The 16,360-nt window shown below is 41.2% G+C and overlaps 1 protein-coding gene across 1 annotated transcript in view; it reads right to left on the bottom strand.

Moving 5' to 3' along the window:
* LOC146829211 (fibronectin type-III domain-containing protein 3a-like) overlaps positions 1-16,360 on the bottom strand; it is a 608,949-nt gene that overhangs the window by 490,422 nt on the left and 102,167 nt on the right. The window contains exons 3-8 of the mRNA XM_085607850.1: positions 16,011-16,148; positions 10,962-11,037; positions 8,676-8,752; positions 7,489-7,702; positions 5,707-5,985; positions 5,211-5,269 (exon numbers count right to left, since the gene is read on the bottom strand). Of these exons, the coding sequence (XP_085463976.1) occupies positions 5,211-5,269; positions 5,707-5,985; positions 7,489-7,702; positions 8,676-8,752; positions 10,962-11,037; positions 16,011-16,106 (801 nt within the window). The 5' untranslated portion in view covers positions 16,107-16,148. The remainder of the gene's footprint in view (positions 1-5,210; positions 5,270-5,706; positions 5,986-7,488; positions 7,703-8,675; positions 8,753-10,961; positions 11,038-16,010; positions 16,149-16,360) is intronic.

The following is a 16,360-nucleotide window of genomic DNA, read 5'->3' as shown; positions in this document are numbered from 1 at the left end:
TGGTAGTGTTTTTTAGACTTATCAATGGACACTACCTGAACGAACGGTCTACAATTCGACTAATTGATGGTACTTTGGCACCCCACTCCTCATCTCACATTATGAAAAGGGACCAGACTTTTGTGAACATTACTGCCTGGCCTGTACGTGATGGGATTGCTTGGGATGCCGTTAAATTTCAAATTTATGGCCCCACTGAAGTGATTAATGTGCCAAATGTATTTTGTGTTTCCATGGGTGATGTCGTTAAGCAGAACATTCACTCAGATGATTGGGATGTTCAAGCCATAGAAGCACTGTTTTCTGATTTGAAATATTATGCTGCATTTGATGCTGAGGATTTGTATTTAGATACTGCTAATTATGATGAGCAATATTGCCATCAACATTATGGCACACATTTCCTACACAAAGCAAATACGTCTAGAAATGTTGTAAATTATACACAATGGGAACACTGCCCCGCCCCTAGGATGGCCAGCTCTGCCACGTTAGTGGAAAAATTCACTTATTTTTCAGATTTTAGTGTGTCAAATCTGGCCTCCTTTTATTTTAAAGTTGCGCCTGAGTCTGCTTCTAAAGTTAGACTGACACACACCAAATTGTTGTATTCCAAGTCCTTTATGGACGAGTTGGCACTGGGCGGGTATGATTTGTGGAAAGCTACAGACGATCTTAAGTCGGTTTGGGGCTCCAAACGGTGGCAAGTACAGGGAACAGAAGCTTTGCATCGTGCCTGTCTTATCCCGAATCACATGTTATTTTTAAATTCATCAATTTTTCAGACCACCTGTTTTGGATTGGCTACTACTAAAAAATTAAATTCTCCCTCGACTCCGGATCTGGGTGCTTATCCTGCTTGGGTTAATCATACAGATCTGTCCCTTGCTACGTTGCAGACATACGTTTCCAACACATCCTTCAATGTTTCTGAATTAGACCCCGAAGGGTGGTTGGTTTGGCAGACCAGTGCAGATTCCGGTCAACATCGGTTTCTTGGTTTAAGACCGGGGTATACACAAGTTCGTGTGGACCCCCGTTTTGAATGTTCTCACACTGTGACTACCTACTCAGTAGGGAAGTTGTGCCAGTCTTGGCTGCAACATTCCACCTTAGCATCTGTTACACTTCATTTATCCAAATGAAACGACAAAATAGATTTGAATGATTTTGTTAAGGGTCCTGCGAAAGGCAGGTCCAAGAGATGGGTGTACGCTATTTACAAAGACGTTTGGAAGTTGTCGCAAATTGAGGCTGCTTCCCGATTACGCGCTATTGACCAAGCAAATATGGAAAAAGTATTGGCTGTAATAGATAATAGCATTAACACCCGGTCTTCCAGAATTTATACATTAGATAATATTGTATCCTCTGTAGTGGACATTGTGCAGGATGATTTGTCTGTATTGTATCATGGTCAGAATCAAATGCGTTCTGTTATGCAGTTTGCATGGACGTTGCAAACGTTAAAAGCAGGGAAGGTCCCTTGGGATTACATGAATACTTCATCTTTGTTCCTTCCTTTTAATTTGACTGCTAAACAGCAGTTCATGTCCATGAAAGATGCTACATATTCATTGCTGCACATTGAAAAGTTAGAACCTTTGCCTTTCTCTGTTGCCGAATTGAATTCTGCTGTGTGGCTTGTACATGGGTTGATCACGTTACCGTTTCCCCTGTTCAAGTTTAGTTCATGCATGAAACATTATGCTCTAGGCAGGTATGAACAACTGGGTACTGCCTTCCTGCATGAAGTTTGGTCTCTCTCTTTCACATACAGATGTGTGAGGGACGGCAAGGAGGTTTACTTGAAAGGAGAAGAATGCACTTCCACTCCGGATCATTCTGTTGTGTGTAGGCACATTCAATTGCATGGTGCATGTAATGTGCACGCCCCTAACTTAGCTTGCGTCCTGAAAGGGATTCCTGTGCCAGTTATTACTCCATCTTTTACGCTGCTTGCTAACGGTAGTTATTTGCTGTTAAATAATGAAGCTTGCTGTGGGATGTTAGTGGGAATTCCCTACATAGTGACTGTATCGCAGAGAGTGGTTTGCTGTAATAACGTCCTGTTCCCACCCCCGCATAGCCGGCTCGATGTATCCATCTGGCCTTCCATTCCAACCTTGAAAGCAGAGTTCAACAAGATGAGCAGAATAAGGGCTCTATTGTCTCAAAAAGAAGTCGCGTTGACTTCATCCCTGGAAACATTTGTCCTTCACGTAGCAAACACCCGCACTGAGGTGCAAGCGCTTTTAAATACTGATCTGCCTCTTCATTTTGGGACTCTGATTCAGACTATCTTTAATGCCTCGTCTACAAGTGGCATAGCTCATTTTTTTAAAATTGTGGGCTCCGGCCTCGTGACCTCTTTTCAAACTATTTTTGGTGTGATCCCGGCCTTTTTTCATTCTATGTTTTTCCAGCGTCTTCGGAGGTCTCCCTTTACTTCTCACCCTCATAGCTGGAATACTGTTGTTGATCTGCGCCCTGCGCTATGGATGCACAACTTGCGTCAAACGACAACATGTCCCGCCTGCTGCATCTTCGTAACCGGATGCTTGAATTCTATGGCGCTTAACCGCTGGCAACTCTGAGCGTAGCCTATGGATTGTCCTTCCGGTTTGCCTACTTTACTTGTGTGCAGCCAGTCTTTCATTGCCTAGATTGTCCGTTCCAATGGGCTCTGGAATTGTGTCTGTCCAACTCGGTGTCTCCTGACCCGGATTATGATCGGCTAATGAGCCCCTTAGTGGCTCATGAGTTGGACTGTTCGGGTGTCGGGATTATGGCCTGTGCTGCAGCGCATGGAGTTCTTGGAAATTGGGACATCGGAACGGCCGCGATTGACTTCTTACCAAGAAGTTATCTTGAAGAACCCGCCAGTTGTCCTCGTCTGATGCTGGAAGCTCCGGTAGTTGAGGAGCATGTATGTTCCTTCCCCGTGCTGAATTGGATGGCAGATAATTTTGCGGAACGTTCCAATGATTTCCTCTTGGAAGCTGTTGCAACTTATTGTGCCTATACATTGATGGATTGACTTTTGTACTTTCACTTTGTCCTACGTCCTTCAATGATGGTTTTTTTTATCCTCTACATGTTTTTTTACTCCGTTTTAACTTTTTTCTTTGTTTTTTTGTTTTTCTTCGAACTTTTTTTCACTTCCCTTATATGGACTTATAGTTCATGTCCTTGGTTCCGTTCTATCAAACTTGAACTCTGCGTTCTTGCAAGTGCGCCCCTACTGGTTAGAGGTCCGATCAAGGGGGGGGGTGTAGTGAAGATCGTTATCTACATATGTACAATGCTAAGTTAGCATAACCGCGTCAGATGTTAGAAAGCCATCTTGCCGCTTTTGCTGCTTTTGCACACGACACTGTAGTCACATGTTATTAAATTGAGAAATGCTTACTCGACTTTGCTTCACATGAGAACTGTCTGTTGTTAACATCCCAAACAGTGAGCAGTGACCTTGGTCTGTACACCGTGTAAAGAAACAGTCTGGGTCGCTAGACGGTGCATGTTGTTGAGTTCAGGTTGATCGGACCACTAGTTTAGCCATAACACGCACGCAGCTGCAAATACCTGAAAGTCGAGTGCTTTTAATATTGCAGTGTTACATGTTTTCATTACATTCGGAAGAAGAGCGTTCCGAGGAGCAGAGCATAGCTGATCCTGCAATGTGAACTCTCTGAGCTGATCTTTACGGTATGGGGTTCCCCATTCAAGCCTAGAGACCTTCTATTAGTCTAATAATACTATTAGTGTGTTAGAGAAAGGAAGGTGGCGTAGATAGACTGTCATTTTAGTATGATTACTCCTTTCATTTTCTATGGTATTGTAACTATGCTGATGGTTTTGATTTTAATCGTTTGTCTGCTAATGTTAGCCAAACTGCTGCATCTTAGGACATGAGGTTTATAAAATAAACTCTTTAAACTTTTAACCGTGTCTCTGCTTATTCTGTTGTGGACTGGTACGAGAAAAATAACGAAAAGGTATTTCGGATTCCCACCATTCCTGAGAAATATACTAAGTCGCTTGTTCTGGGTTGTCTATACATTGGGACCGCCGAGCTAAACCTCGGATAACGAATGGGACACTGATGCTGGCCGGATAAGGGGTTCTGGGTTCTGAGGTGGGTTTTTGGTACACCGCAATTCACTGAGGGCCTGGGTTCCTGCACATAGTTCTGCGCATAAGCAGAATCCCTGCAACACCTCTAGTACAATCTAGTGAGCCCACTGAAAGCGCGCCTTGTCATTTTTGGTTTTGTGGATACTGCCTACCAGCAACAGCTCTGTCCAGTCACCATAACAGTAGTCATTTGTCTTCATCATCTGAGACATGAATGAAGGATGGATGGATTTGGTGTGGGTGCACGATTCATGGGTGGACTCGTAAAAGGTCGGATCCATTTGAACAGAACGGAGCATTACTTTGTGCAGCACACACATGGTTCAAGTGCAGTCCACCATTCACCGGTTAGGGTGACTGGATGGATGTTTACTTCAGAGAGATGGTAACTCATCTCCCCATGGAGGGCCATGTATAAAGGCTTGTGCCCCTACATAGAATCTTGCTGCCACCATCGTCAGTCACAGCATAGCCTGGGTTGACAGAGCAGTGCCCCCCGCTCTCCCATTCAGAAAGGGTGTACATTCGAGATCTCAGCCTGATGTCATAGCATGACCCAATGTAAACAAAACCAAAGAAGACTTTGAGCATCTACAGTGGTGCTGCATTCTGGTCAAGCTCGCTATAGTGAGAACACAGCTTATGCCAGGATAACTAATAGCATAGTTGAACAACATTCGAAGCCATACAGAGAACATCCTTATCCAATATGGAAGTAATATCTTTGGTAGTAAAGCAACCCATTCTAGTACGTGCTTCAAGGTTGAGAAGGTTGAATGATGCAACTGATCTTGTCAGGCACCTTTTACAGTAGAGAACTTCTACCCCAATTAGGGTGGTTTTGGGCCCCTGGCCCTTGCGAAGGGTAAATTAACATAAAAAAGGGAGTTGTAGGCACAATCATCCAAGTACATATGGTAGAAATGGCTGGACCACTCACTCAGTGCCACACCAACACCATGCTGTTCAAAACACTGGTTTTATTAGTTTAGTTAAAACAATTACACTATCAAAATAATTGCAAAGAAATTTCAAATTGCTCGAAATGGAAAAACTAGATACTGTGTACTTACAATAGGTTTATCAAACACAGAAATGATGTCTTGCAATTTTTTGATTTCTCTGTCAGTCTCTGAAAAAACAAAATAGATGCCAAATTCATTTTAATCAAGTGATTTAGAAGCTGAATATCAGAAGCACAGGCATTTTTACTTACATAACTGGATATCTTCCTCTCAATGTATAGGGTGGTAAAGGAAGGGTTATATTTTTGCTCATCATAACATGGAGATCAAACAGGTAGGGGATCTTCAGAGACTTACCAGTTCAGAGATCATGCCCAACTCTCTTAAAATCTAAACCAGAAAGCGGGCAAGTAAAAAGCAATGGTAATAAATATTACGTAGAAATAATCTATAACTTTGGGAAATGCTATGCTACTTCCTTTTCTGTCATTTTTTGCTTTAATAGCTCTGGCCCATGCCCTTATTTTGTGAACAATGGTAAAATACAATCATGCAAAACAAAGGGCAAAAATGTACAGTTTACAATTCAAAATAAAATACATACCTTCAATATCTGCATTTGTTAGAGAACTATCCCTTGTGCTTTCAAGCTGATTTGTCTTCAAAGGATCAGCATTGAAACTCTGCCCTTTTCCACAACCATTCTGAATGTCTGCATTGGCAGGATTTTGCGTTCTATGCGGCGAAGGAGGTGGACTATTAGGTTTACTGTTTATGCTACCAGGAGTTTGACGGTCTTTAAGCCTTTTTCGTAACTGCTCTTGCATTTTCATAGTCCGTTCATCTCTCTGGATAAAGTTTGACCTGACGTGTGAACGAGATTCTACAAAGCAGTGAAGGAATAAGTAATGAAAATCAAGGTTTTGCAACAATTATACAGGCTTGTATTTCATAGATTAAGATAATCTAAACCTGCACGCTTTTTAGCTCAGAACAACATATGCTTACGTCAAGTGTCAGTCACACCTATGCTACACTTACAGTAAAAAGGTGGCAGTAACTTTTTTAGGATTGTACACTTACTGAAATTAAGGCCATAGATCTAAAAACAAAATGAAAGATCAAAGATGCGAAGTTCAATTCACAGTTTGCTATCCAAGTCAAGTCAGTGCACTTAACTTAGACATCACTTTTCAGAGAGCAAATGAAAACCAAACATTTCACAGTGAAGAACTTTAACAGAAGACCGAGAAACAGAGCAATATTTATTAGGGTTAGTGATCAACTCAGTCTGCTAAAAGAGAGGCTGACTTTTCCGCAAATAAGTAGAGAACATATAAGTCGTGAGGGTTTTTTGGAAGGCCGGTAAATTCACATTTATGACTTAGGCAGCATGCACCATGTTCTGTGCAAAATTCACAAGAAGGGCTGTTTTGATTTTTTTTTAAACATTTTTAACATGAAAAATGTTAAGTTCTGCAAAGATCTGTGTCTTAAGTCTATCAACGGGGTTGAAGTAGGGAGTAGGGTTGGCCTAAACAAATGCATTTAAAAGTGATGGAGAAATGATTACATGCTTCAGGCGACACTGGTGAAATGTTATAATCAATTCTTCTGCAAGATATGATAATTTGTTGGAAAATTGACTGATGATAGCCAGCAAGAATTCTACAAGTTGCAATATGAATGCGTTCGAACTTAGATTTTCATCACTCACTTCTTGTGAAGCAAGAAGCATGGCCTTACATAAGAGATTTAGTTGGTAGATGTCAGGTATCATCGGTGAGGGGTATTGATTGAAGTCCAGAGTGAAGCAGAGGGTTGCATAACCAACTAGAACGGACATGATCTAAAGGCAGGACAGCCTATTTAGCAGGCAAGGGTGAAAGGGAGATAAAGCTGTGAATTAAGTGTTTCCATCTGGTATGATCTGCATATTAAATCGAGACAACATACCCAGAATTAGATTTTAAATTAGGTGATAGTGTGGGATCTTCTTTGTTATATCACACAAACAACGAAGCTATGATTGAAAGTACTGGTGGTGGAGCCAGAGTTGGCAAAGAACAATTAATGTTCATGGACAATAAAAAGCATCAACCTGGCATATTACCCCCACAAAGAGTAGCTACTTTGTATGCCCACAGGTTGTATGGGAGAAATATAATACAAAAAAAAGTCCCAATATATGACAAAGAAAGTAAACTTCCTGGAATATTACTATGGGAAGAGTACACAGATATTACATTATAAAGACCAAAAGTAAAATTGTAAGAATTTAAAAATTATTATGTGCACTATGCTATTGTTGTTTGTCTTTAAAAATTGCTTTTTTTACATAAACAGTTTTATTTGAACAAAATGTTCTAAAACACAAAATGCATACCTTGTTCCTGGTAAATGTGTGGTGGTTGATGCTGGTGAATGAACTGTGGTGGAATTTCTCCTGCCCCTGGAGAGTACACTGGATGAGGTGGATGCGTAAGAAGAGCAGGATGCATGTAATGGGTCACATGAGGTGGCGCAGGATGCACAGAGGGGTGAAATTCGGTTGAATGTGGTAGGACCAAAACCTTGCGTACCCCATTTTCTTCCACCACCTGTGATTGAAACATTTTCAAAACAATTAGTTTGCTTTCTATTATAGTAGTAATAATATTATTAATAATAATAATAAGTGTAATATACAAAGGTACTTTAAAAAGAGAGGGAGTAGATAATTATTTTTTATTTTGCAAAAAAACAAAAGTAAAGGGGAAAATGATGTTGCAAACCTTGCTGCAGTTGGTGGGGGGGGGGGGGGGGGGGCAATATGTTTTCAATTCTAAGTATTTATTTTTGGGCTGTTGCTACACCCCATATCAAGTTCTTATGATCAACCCAGTCTCAAGATAGCAAAGACATGATGAGACAAATTGCATCACCACAAGCAAATCCTGGTAAAAAATTAAATGTATTTTATTGCAAAGGATCAGAAAAGGCGCTCAGCGACCAAGTAAATGGTATAATGCTAAGTGCAGCAAGGTAGTCAAAGGTCAAGCACAAGATACCTTTCTGTAACTTAATACATGCAGAGAACTAGAAAGCAAACAATGGGGTGAAAGTCATCTGCACCCATTTTTTATGTTAAGGAGTCATGCCTTAGATCACTTTGGATGGTCTTTTGTGAACCCCCTCCCCACCCCTCACCCACCTGGCTTGACAACCATGAAAGCTCACTGGAGCTTCTCCCACTACTGCAAATGTTGTCAACATCAAAGCAGTACTCAGATACAAGGACACACCTTATGTGTATGGCATCTTGTTTATAGTCGGGTGAACAGGCTTTTTACTTGTGCCCTGTGGCAAGCCTGTGTACCACCTTCTCAGGAAAAGGTCTGTGAGCTCCCCATAAATGGGATCCTTGCCTATCATAATATCTGGGACATGTAGAAAGGGTACCTGTAACCTGTTTAGCGTGTGATTTTTCTCGATTTAAATTTGGGTGTGTATGTGCTTTTTTACTATCACAGTAAATACAATTTAAAATGCATCACGCTACAATTTAGAACAAAACATAACTTAAATATATACCTGAGACACATATCCGGGAGGCACAAATATTGGAGGCATAGACCCATTTGGTGACATCATGGGCACATGTGCTGGCCCTGAAAAACATACAGTAACAACCCAGAAATGTTATGAAATCTGTAAATAACTTGACTGTCAAAAGATATTTTAGGTGTAAATGGATAGTATTTGCTGGAGTACTCTTCAATAACCGAGAAATGGTATGAGCATGAAGCAGTTACGACGAGAGGTGCAAAGTAATCTTTGTAAAAAAGTTCAATAAAAAATATGTTCACTCCCCACCATGATCTCATGCAATTGCTGTCCTCAGTCTCTCACTCAAAACTGACTAATACAATAGTCTCCTCACTTTCCCCGAATTAGTGCCCTGTGAGCATCTCGGAGAGACACAATCAAGCACTCAGACAAAGACACAAAGCACATCTCCACTTACAAAATAATGCCTCAGCAGAACTCACCTTGCAAATCTACACCCCAAGTGTATTACAGTCACTAACATTTTTAAAAGAACTCAGTCTATTGGCTAAACTGAATAATAAAGGTCATACACAGCCATACATGAGTCCTCAAGCACAATATACTGAACAGGTAACCAAACACAAAATAACCACCCCCATAACAAGGCCAATAATTGCAGAATGTACCCTAAACAAATATCACAAAAGGAACATAGCCTAACCTGTCCAAGATTAGTGAACCAATTTTCTTCGGAATTTATAGTTTACATTGTTATGCACTCCACTTTGCCTTTACCTGGTTTGATTGTACACCAATAGTTGAGGTGTCCCAATAGTTGAGGTGTCCCTATAATTGAGGTGTCCCTATAATTGATATATTGGGGGTTTTCTAGATTTCTGTTAAATGCGTGCATAATATTTTATGAAGCTCACTTTTTCAGGTTTCATAGAACTAATATGTAAATAAATCCCTTTGACTTTTTATATTTCCAGACTTTTTAGGCTCATGCGCATCTCTAAATCAAAGTAGCAAATAAATGCAGAGCAATTATATTTGAACAAGAATCTCAAGTGTGTACTTTGCCTTAATTATCTTTTAAATTATGGGAATCCTCATCACTCCACTATATTTAAAAACTGGAACAGAAATGTTCATCACACTCTTTCCTCAATTCCCATTACTTCACTTTGTATACTAAAATACAGACTTTGTCCTTATAACACTGTATGCTTCTATAGCTTCCTGGTTCAGCTATGATACACTGGAACTCTTATCATGATTATAATATGAACTAACCATTTAACTTAGTATGTTCGTTCATATATATTCTATCTCTTGTTGGACAGAGCTATTCCTATTACTTTTCTCTACTATGAACACCACTGGTTCATAAACAATAGTAATGTCTTTAACTGAATTTAGGTTTTACAGTTTTCCTACTTCATTCACATCTCTAAGCATATAGTGATTATATCTCTATTTTCTTATCAAAGGGAGACTCATTCTGCAGAGCTAGAATAACATTTATTAGAGCATGACCCAATACAATAACAAGCCAGATCATTAAACCAACAAGTCGATCTATTTGAAAATAATCACTTCTAGAACAATAACTGATGGATAAGAATAAAAAAAAGTGTAATCCTATGGAAGTCTAGTTTACAAACTTCTGATCTTTATTGCAGCTTTGTCTTGACCATTTGCTGTTTAACTGAAATTATTTATGTTTCTGAATGGTTCCAGAGCATAAATAAAACCTGTGGTCTATAGTATCCAAATCATCTATAAGTTACCGACATAAAAAACACAGCCAAGATATTTTTTCAATGATATCTGACGATGCTACAATTGAAAGCTATGTTCACCGATGGTGAAGATTACTGGAGAGGCGACCATCAACCAGACATGGTGCGATATGTGATGAGGCAGTGGTATTGTAAAAACGTTTTAAAAATAAATCCAAGTCTCCATTAAAGAGATCATTAACATTAGACTTCAGTTTGATAGGATACTCTTGCTCTTGGGAGGCATGCACAAAGATAATCTGTACTCACAGACTTCCAACACAGGCAATCGCAAATTCTACTGGCAGCCCATTTAATAATTGAGCAGAAACAGATAGAGCTCGACCTAACCACAATGTTGGTCTGGTGGTTGAAAATCAGTAATATCAAATCAATGGAAAAGTTCCCAGCCACCATTAAGGACAGTGGCAAAATCCGAGAAAATATGGGTCAATTTTTATACTTATGTAAAGAGAAAGGTGTTAGGTTTTTGGTAAACCCCTCCCCCAACTAAACTAATAACAAATATAATTTAGGTTTTTACCTTGTATGCACTGGATGTGGCCATCTTCTGTTCGGATTGTAAATGTTTCACCAGGGTTTACTTGAACTAGTATAACCTATGAAAAAGGAGATGCAATAATGATAATTTAATAAGATATGGCTCATGCATTTCTAAAAAAATGAAATCTATATTTTTCACCACCTGAGCATTAAGCGCAATCCAGGTTTCCAAATTTCTTTTTCATAGAAAAGGAAACATTTTAATCAGAATCTATAAAACGATTTTGTTCCACAATTTAAACAGAGAGACTGATAATGTATTCATACATGTGATCCCTGTCTTTGTTTCTAAAGAAAAAAAAATGAATGACTTTTCTGAATGTACATTTAATATAGCCTTTTTTCTTACACTAGCGTCACATTGTCCCTAGTTTACAAAGTTATAAAGTGAAACAAAAATTAGCTGGTGCAATTTCTTTTTTTGCAAGCATAGAGCACACAAAAAAAGTAACAAAGAAAACATGCTTCCTAACATGGCGATCATGTGCTTGGAATAAGAAAAATATAAATATGAAAAATAACTACTGAAATGTAAAGACCTATACAGAGTTCAGGAAGGACCTAAATAAAAAAAAGGGCCCTTTTAGGTGCACCAAATTGAATTTCATACATTATTCCTTATAGCAGAAGGTGAGAGCAAAGAAGCAAAAAGGCATGTGAACCTTTGTGTGCACACAATTATGAACCTGCATAGTTAGAAAGTAGCATTCTCAGTCTCACATCAACAGCTTTAATAAATGCTTTAACACCAAGTTCCTAAGTAACAATTTATTTAGACACAGCAGATATAAATTATTCCCAGTTCCTATCATACTTAGGGTATTGTGAAATGTAAGTGTTCTCCCACTGAAATTGTCACAAGAACACACATCAGCAGTGGCGGCTCCTCAAGGGAGTGCTGCGGGGCGGACAGGGTCGGGGGTAGTAAATTCCGGCCTATGGCTTAACGGAGTTAAGTAAATAAATAAAACAAATTACATTTCACGCGCTGCATCGCCATTTGGCGTTGCAGCGCGCACAATGTAATTAGTTTTATTTATTTACTTAACTCCGTTGGGCCATAGGCCGGAATTTACTACCCCCCACCCTGACCCTCCCCCGCCCCGCAGCACTCCCTCGAGGAGCCGCCATTGCTATCAGATCATACTAGAGGATGGTGTGTCATAGGTTCTACAACATGGTCCTGGTCTGGGTGAGCTGGCAAAACCTAAAAAGACTGATGTCCCCTGTGGACCACTGATCGGCATGAAACCACACCAACAACTAACCTGTGGTGCTGGTACAATTTTCAGAGTGGGGGTACTGCTATCAACGTTACATCACTGAAGTCATAGGGGTTATCAAAAATTCAAGTGTCACACAAGGAAACAATGCAGCAAATGGGCCACGCCCATTCAGCGGGTGAGTGGTACCTGTGCATGTAGCTCATAGTGCATTTTGGATCACACGGTCACAAACATATTACTAATGCATGGTGTGGTAGCATACTGCTGTCATTTACAGACAGAATAATTCCATTATAGGGGCCATTAAATATGAAAGCACAAAGTTATACTAATAAAACTATATAGTGCACAAACAATAAGTGGAAAGAGCATGTCAGCAAATAGTTACCATTTGTACATCACCATGAAAAGTGAAAACTTTTTTCAGCCTTTTAAAATCTTTGCTGCCATCACAATTCAAAATTACAAAAAAAGGTGTGTAGGAAGCTAACTCTTTATATGATACATGAAAATGATATATATGTATATATAGTGCAAAAGGTCCAGGGTTCCCTCATGAGTGGACAGGGGCTTGCTCTAGCAATCCCACGGTGCTTTTCTAGGGGGTAGTATGCTCAAGCAGTCTTAGGCTTATCTGAGAGGAGTGTAAGACATGTGTAAATAAACACAATAGTCCATAAATGATGCACACGACTCAATAAGGAGATACACACCAATTTAAAAAATAACATATCTTTATATATACTTAGGCACCAGAAGCAATTCGTTCAGGTAAGCACGTTTTTCAAAAGACATACTTGGGTATTTAAAAAGTCAACAGTGCCATTTTCAGAAGATGCAATATTATCCTATGGGAGGAAAAGCAAGTGCGGCATTCAGGTACATTGCAGCGACTTATGGGACCAATCTCCAAGAGTTAAGGTGAGTGCTGAGCAATGTCCAAAGCAGCACCAGCAGAACACCTCCAGTGGCACTAGGGTGGCCAGGTACAGGGGTGCAAAACAGTGTCGGGTGCCTAATGTTACTCTACTGGGATCGCTCTTCGCGTAAAGCTGCTGCAGGCTTTGACTGGGAGGCCCGTGGGTTTGAACTAACAGTGGGGTTCAGGCTGCACAATGCTCGGGAAAGTATGGACACCTTTGGTCCTCTTCTCCACGGGACAGGGGAGACGGGTGTAGAGGTGTCTTTAGGCGTCTGGTTTTCATTACCGGGAGATGTCGAGGTAGAGAGGGCCTAGGAAAAAAGGCTGCTGGGGACGTCAGTAAGTCCACGAGATGCAAAACCACAGAGTACTTGGTCTCTGGAGGGCTGGGGGACCAAGCTAGCACCATTGGCCCACTTCCACTCGGGCTTGGAGCGATAGGTGCAAAGCTATCCTTAGGGGTTGGATTTTCGTGGTCTTTAAGTCCTCTCTGGTCTTTTTGAGTGCCTGCAGAATGCAGAGGACCAGGTCTGCTGTTTAACAGGAGCTCTTGGTTCCTGGTTGAAGTGCTGGCAGGTCTCCCGGGCTTTGGGGACACAGCAGCTGCAGGACAAGGCGTCTTTTGGTGCAACTGTCGAAGTCAGCAGGCAGACCATCGGGGTTAGCGCCAAGTCAGTTGCTGGGTCTTCAGTTCTCACTCTTTGCGACTCTTCATTGTCGTCTTCTTTCAGATCAGCAGGATCTGATTTTCTGATGCCAGGGGCTCCCCTAAATAGTAAATTTAGTGGTGGTAGGGGAGTGTAGGGTAGTAGCCAATGGGCCATCTACCCTTGGGGTCACTACGCACCCTATATGACCACTTCTTGTGGGAAGTGGGAATAACCCTGAGAGTTACTAAGTTTGCTATCACAAAGATAGCCAACTCTGATAAGTTGTGTCAAACACAGTTAGCCCACCTATGGGGTGGTATTAGCCTGGGGGTGGACACACCTACCTGATTAGCTCATTTTCTCACCTGTCCAGGTGCAAAGGGCTCTGGACAAAGGGGGTTAGATTACTCTCCTGTGAGGGGATCCAGATTCACATTTCAAAGGCGGTGGCCTGGGAATGCTAAACAGCAGGTCATCCTGTGGGAGGGGGTGTGAACACCCTCTTCCCGAGCAGGCTTTGTTTCTGTCCTCCTGAGTGCAAAGGCCCTTACCCGGGAGGTCAGAAACTTGTCTCCGGTGGCAGACTGGCAGAAACCAGTCAGCCAACGCACCAGAGGCTGGTAGGTTTTTAGAGGGCAATTCTAAGGTGCCCTGTGTGTGCATGTATTTACAAATCCACTACTAGAATCATGGTGGGTTTGTGAATACGAGATGTTTGGTACCAAACATCCCTATTTTCAATCAAGCCATCATGTAGTTGGGAAACTTGTTTTCACCAGTGTCCGGCACATGTTTTAAATGGCTTGCCTGTCCATTTGAGTGACAGCAATGGAACTGACCGGCACAGGGACATAGCTGCTCGTGCAGATATGAACACAAATGTAATACAACCCTGCCTTAGGGCTGTAAGGCTTGCTGTAGGGGTGGCTTGCAAATATTACATGCAGTGTAAGGGGCCATGGCACACAGGGATGTGTGTCAGGTCGCGTTTTCACTTTTGTCAGCACCAAAACACACAGCCTACAATGGCAGTCTTGCAAAAATTTGGTGAGGGGTCCCTTAGGTTGCCACAATTCATGCTGCAGCTCTTGGGTATCTTCTTTAGTACCTCAGGCCCTATGTACCAGGGGTACCATTTACTAGGGACGTATAGAGAGTACTAAAGGTATTGCCAATTGGGGGACTAACTATACAGTTTTTGGAACCTGGCTAGCAGTAACTCAGTGCACTTCCAGTCTTATTGACATGAATGAGCAGGCAAAAAGGTGGGGTGACCATGCCAAAAAGGGGCATTTTCCTACAAGGTGCCTCATATTTGCTTTCCTAAAGGCTAATATTTTTGAAAATATTTGTTAAGTTCATTTACAAGTATTTATATGTGGTTGTGTCGGAATAAAATTGGCATCCTACATAGAGCCTTTCCTTTCACACTCCCTGTACCATACAACACTGTCACATAGTTCACTTTACAAAACTCTCTCCCTTTTGAGTCAGATAAAGAAAAGTAAAACACGACTCTCCATGTTGGAAAAATAAGCAGCAATCTGTCAGAAGACATAGCCTGACATTTTGATCTCGGTCTTTGAACGCTTAACAAATGTGACATGAAAAAAAAAAAGATGTAAAGGCCCATTTATTGTTTATTCGCCTCTTGAACTCCAGCGTGTTCTTTTTGGGTGCTGCCGCACCCTCCGCACCCCTACATTCGATACTATGCAAGTAGCCTGTTTTGTAAGCAATGAAAACTGAATCCCTCACTAAGGGAAAACACCTGTTATAATTTGGATCGTTATGTACAGTGAATAATTGTAAAACCGTTTCTCGATATCACCCCATTGTTACAAACCTTCAGTCAAAGAGCTCTTGGTAACTTTCACAAGTTATTAGAAACAGACACCATTTCAGCCACGTGCTGATGATCCCTGCACCAGCAACTCCAGCTATTATTACGTGCTCTTCCGTGAACAAAATGTACACTTTTCTGGTGGAGAAAATATACCAAAGAGTCAGAAATGGGATTGACAGCAAAAGAAGCAGGTGAATGGCATCTGTGTCTCTGCTAAATCTCATCATATGTACTTGTGTTTCTCAGCGAGAGGTTGTGGGAGTGAGGGAGCCGCAGCTCTCTTCTGAACACGCTCTGGCACCTTGTTTGAAAGGGAACATGCGAAGCATCACTTATCGAGCCACCTCGGACTCGGATTACAATGATCCGCTTGGCCAGTGCTCACCTGCTGTACGTTGTCCCCATTTACCAAGTGAGGCAGAAGTGGAACGTCATTCAACAGCGATGTTGCTTCTAATGGAGGCGGTCGGTCTGCCATCATGGCTGGCAAGATCACACCCGGACAGCCTCTTCCATCCACCACCTTGGAAAATGAAACAGAACTAGTATGCATTAGTTATTGTGAGTCAAATGGAGTTACTCGTTCTAAACAGTCCCAAAAATCACAAATAGTTTTAGTAATTACTCGGTCAGCTAAGTCCAGCAGTATTTTGACTGCCGACACAAGGTCTGCCATAATATTGACAACTCCACCCAACAACAGATCAAAACACTTCTTAAAATACATACATCTAA

Source organism: Triturus cristatus, chromosome 5_2 (assembly GCF_964204655.1).
Source record: "Triturus cristatus chromosome 5_2, aTriCri1.1, whole genome shotgun sequence".
Taxonomy (NCBI): domain Eukaryota; kingdom Metazoa; phylum Chordata; class Amphibia; order Caudata; family Salamandridae; genus Triturus; species Triturus cristatus.
The sequence above is the reverse complement of the archived record's forward strand: the minus strand, read 5'-3'. Positions and strand labels throughout refer to the sequence as shown.